This window comes from Dendrobium catenatum, unplaced genomic scaffold (genome assembly GCF_001605985.2).
Source record: "Dendrobium catenatum unplaced genomic scaffold, ASM160598v2 fragScaff_scaffold_402, whole genome shotgun sequence".
NCBI classification, from domain to species: Eukaryota; Viridiplantae; Streptophyta; class Magnoliopsida; order Asparagales; family Orchidaceae; genus Dendrobium; species Dendrobium catenatum.
The window spans coordinates 805,554-809,659 of record NW_021318864.1 but is presented as its reverse complement, the minus strand read 5'-3'; the positions used below and the strand labels follow the sequence as shown (position 1 = coordinate 809,659).

Below are 4,106 nucleotides of genomic sequence, written 5' to 3'. Positions count from 1 at the left end.
TCTAATAAGGAGGCTCCAATCAATACCCTCTCAAAAAAATCTCTCTATGATTGATCAAGTGGCTTCTAAAATTGACTTCCATAGATTCTTCTAACTATCATAGATATTCCTAGTTATGTTTTTGCTGTGGAAGCAATGGAACTGGAAAAACATAGAAAAAAAGTAACATGAAGAAGAATTAAACCAGTCTTGTTTTCTATTAATCTGTGTATATGCCTCCACACAATTCCAACTGTTATATGTATTAACCTATTCCTCAAACGTATTTTTAAAAAAGCAAAAAAAAAAAAAAAAGAAAATATATCATGTGTTATAATACTATAGTTAGTTAAGAGAATAGTGAGAAGAGTAAGTGTAGATAAGATGAGCCTGAGGAGCAACTAAGACAACATGTGTCCACATCAGTTTTCATCAGTTAATATCCTTGTTGGTAAAGAAAATAATTTTAATCTTTTCTCAAAATTTATCTCACCATTTAGTGTAGAGCTAAATATAGGTTCCAATCCTTTTAGAGATTTGTGAATGATTTTCTTAGATTTGATGATTACAACGTTCATTAGAATGAGGATATCTTTTTGCACCATTCTTATAACCATTACGATAGAAGTGATAAAAAAAATGATAAATACTTAAATAGTTAGTGGTATACCTAAAATGTTTTTTAAGATGTTCCTAAATATAATTCGTCAGAAAGGAAGACTGATCAAGCTAGGTTTATTGTTTTCTTTTGTCATTTTTTTAAAGTAATTAATGTGTGTCCTTTTATTTGCTTGAATACTCTTTTTTACAGTTATATATATATATATATATATATATATATATATATTGTCCTATCGCCCGTTCAGCTGGCTCCACAAATGAATTTCTGACTTTAGCCCCACCTGATCAGGAAGAATAAGTGCATTATCCTGTGAGAATGCAGAACAATTTATTCAATATTCTCATAAAGCTAACTCAAACCATTATTCTATTCCAAATTTGGAGCATATGGATAATCTGCCGGGAGGGGCCAAAATAGTAATGATTTCCATGTTAATTCCTATATTACTTTTGAGAAAATGATTGAGCTTGAAACATTAATGAAGCAAATTAATTTGGAAATTGGTGTGCTTTTGGCTGCTTAATTATACATAACATGAGATATGAACGTATGATAGAAATCCATATTTAATTATATGAATATAGGAGGACTTTTATCGATTATCTTAGCCTTCTCCCCTCACAATATTATTAATCTTATATCTTATAAAAAGTGTAATGGCACAAGAAACCTTAAGATAAATAAGGTCAATTATATTGATTTACACTGCTTGCAGCTCAAAATTATGGGTTGTTGCCCCCACTATAGATGCTTTCTTAAACTTAACATAATGGAAAACTAGCTTAATTATGTTATGTGGGGGTTTACCTAAATAATAATCTATGCAAATAAAATAATTTTTTTTATTTGAAGGAGGTAACTTAATTAGAATGATTTGCTTAATTATTATATTAGCTTGATGTGGAGTAATTCAGTCTCTTCATTCTTTACACTAATCCATCTTAATTAACTTAATCTACTATATATTTTATCAATAAAAAGGGGATGATATTAAGGCTTAGTTTGAAACGGTTTTCTTATTGCTTCTTAAATCAGTTTTTTAGTATAAAATTTTATTTGTTGTAGTAGAAAGCTGCTTTAAGAAGCAATAAGAAATCCTTCTCAAATGAAGCCTAAGTCGAGAATTAGAAGGACACTACTCAACAACAAAGCTTGAAGGTCAATTTTAAAAGTGGATTTTTTTCTTAATTCTATATATATTTTAAAATGGATTTAAGTCAAACAAATTTTGTGCAAATAGATTTTTATTCATAAAGTTAAATTTTATTTTGAGTGGATTAACAATTTCAGTAGCAGCATGGGATTCTAGAGAGACAAAACAGCTTCCTTTTGGGTTATTATATTTCTAGCTAGTTTGCTTCCCATTACGCAACTTTGAAGCGGTCAAAGACGCAGCAGCAATAATGAAAGATTAAACACCAAAATCATTTGAGAGAAAAGGAGAAATTAATCACATTCTCAATGCCGGCTGCAGTGTGAACATAAAGAAAACTGTGTGCTCAATTCTTGCTGTTGCTTTGATTTTCACATTAAAAAAAGTGATTTTTACACCTAAGCCAACGGGTTTTCAACACAGTAAGTATAAAATATTAGCCCGCTATCGCCTCGCATATTTTGCTTCTCTAACCATCAACCTTTCTGTGAGAAATGTATTGAAAATATGTTGGCTTGTGTGTAATTTACATGTAACATCGCTAGCAACACATCTAATAATTACAAAATGAGCTCACTTTCTCTTCTTATGAAATATTCCTAAGCCAGATCTAATTCCCTCTCCTTAATTCCTTTCTCGATGATCAATTTACATGAAATCACTTACATCTAGCAAGTCAGGAATCTCGAAGTTAAACAAGTTAGCGCTGCTATAGCTATCCTGATCATGCTCTGTACTGCTGTTGAGATAAGTGGAACAATTAGAGTTGTTCAATGTTGGGCTCGACGATGGAGTTGATAAAACAGAGTCGTGAGTCATGTTGTAAGGAATTTGGAAGTCGAATGCCTGACCATCTTCTTGTACGAAGTTTGGTACCATGAACTGTCCCATGTTATCGTTATAGCTAACATTATTATCAGTCGCCGCCGGCATAAAATTGTCGCCCAAGTTGCAAACGTTAGCTCTATTACTTTGCCATCTGAACTGTTCTGAACTGTCCAAATCAACATTTTGGGAGTTTGATTGAACCAGATTTTGAAGCTGGTTGTAGGATGAAATGAGATCATGCTGGCTTGTTGAGAGATTAGGCCCCTGCTGTTCTTGGACTTGGACAAGATTTGTATTTTGGCACTGAGACTGCAGGAGATTTGAGGCGAACCTCAGAAGTTCGGAGTTCACGAGAGGCTCGATGCCAAGCAGCCTTGACAAATCCGTTTGCCCTGGGTTGTAGAGCATTGGGTTGAGGAGCGAGGATAGATCTAAGAGATCTAACCGGGGGAAATGTGTCACGGGGTCAATCCCCATTCGAAGAAGCCTCTTTCTGATATGTGTGTTCCAGTAGTTTTTGATCTCGTTATCGGTTCTTCCTGGGAGCTGTGCAGCTATGGCGGACCACCTGAATTCATTCACCATGCAAAAGCGCACATCAATTAGTTTTTGATCTCGTTATCGGTCATTCCAACTGGTGAAATTGACGATGATATACGACTATTCAAGAAATACTTACTTGTTTCCTAAGATACTATGTAATTGGATGATTGTTTCTTCTTCTTCAAAGGAAAATCTTCCCCTCTTGATGTCGGGGCGGAGGTAGTTTGTCCACCGGAGTCTGCAACTCTTACCGCATCTTGAGAGCCCTGTTTTTTTATAAGTTATTTAGTATTTGGCAGCGCATGATTAATGAAACAATCAAGGATATATGTGATTGACTTCCGTGGAATGTGGAAGCCACTTACCAGCGTTTTTTGGGAGGGTTCTCCAGCTTCCATGGCCATTCTTCTGTATGTAATTGATGAGCTTTTGATCCTCCTCTGGCGTCCATGGTCCTTTTTTCAACCCATTCTTATCACAGCAAGGAGCTCTTCCCATTTTTATGTATACAACTTGCTTCAGCTAATTGTCAATAGATAGATAGGTAGAGAGAGGTAGAGAGAGAGAGAGAGGAATTGAAGGAGCTAGCTTGGAGGGGATGAGATTAATGGAAGTCGAATAGAGAAAGGCAGCGTTGGAATGAGTTATATAGGGAGAAGAAGACGCCAAGGAGAAAGTCAAAAGGATTCGGTGCCGGCCTTTGTTTATCATTAAGGCGACGTGGCTCGTTAATGAAGGGACTTAACACGGCGGAAAGAGGATTAACAAGTTTATAACAGTTGAATTAAGGAGGCCCGAAAGGTGATTAAGAGGCGCAATCAGGTCACTCCGCGCTTTTCAAATAGCTGGCGTTGACCAGCAGATGCCACGTAACCCCATTATTGATTGAGAATGGGGCCCACGGCTTTGGCTTTCTCGCGTTTCTCTAGCGTTTATTCATTAATTAATATTATTTCATTTTTGCATGCCTACGGTATTTCA

General features: G+C 35.5%; 1 protein-coding gene across 1 annotated transcript; it reads right to left on the bottom strand.

Moving 5' to 3' along the window:
• Positions 1 to 2,075: 2,075 nt before the first annotated feature.
• Positions 2,076 to 3,727, bottom strand: LOC110098979 (transcription factor MYB102-like). The gene is made up of 3 exons (XM_020825960.2): positions 3,491 to 3,727; positions 3,262 to 3,391; positions 2,076 to 3,150 (listed from the first exon to the last, which is right to left on the bottom strand). The coding sequence occupies exons 1-3, from the start codon at positions 3,621 to 3,623 to the stop codon at positions 2,403 to 2,405; spliced, it is 1,011 nt and encodes a 336-aa protein (XP_020681619.1). The 5' UTR covers positions 3,624 to 3,727; the 3' UTR covers positions 2,076 to 2,402.
• Positions 3,728 to 4,106: the final 379 nt, after the last annotated feature.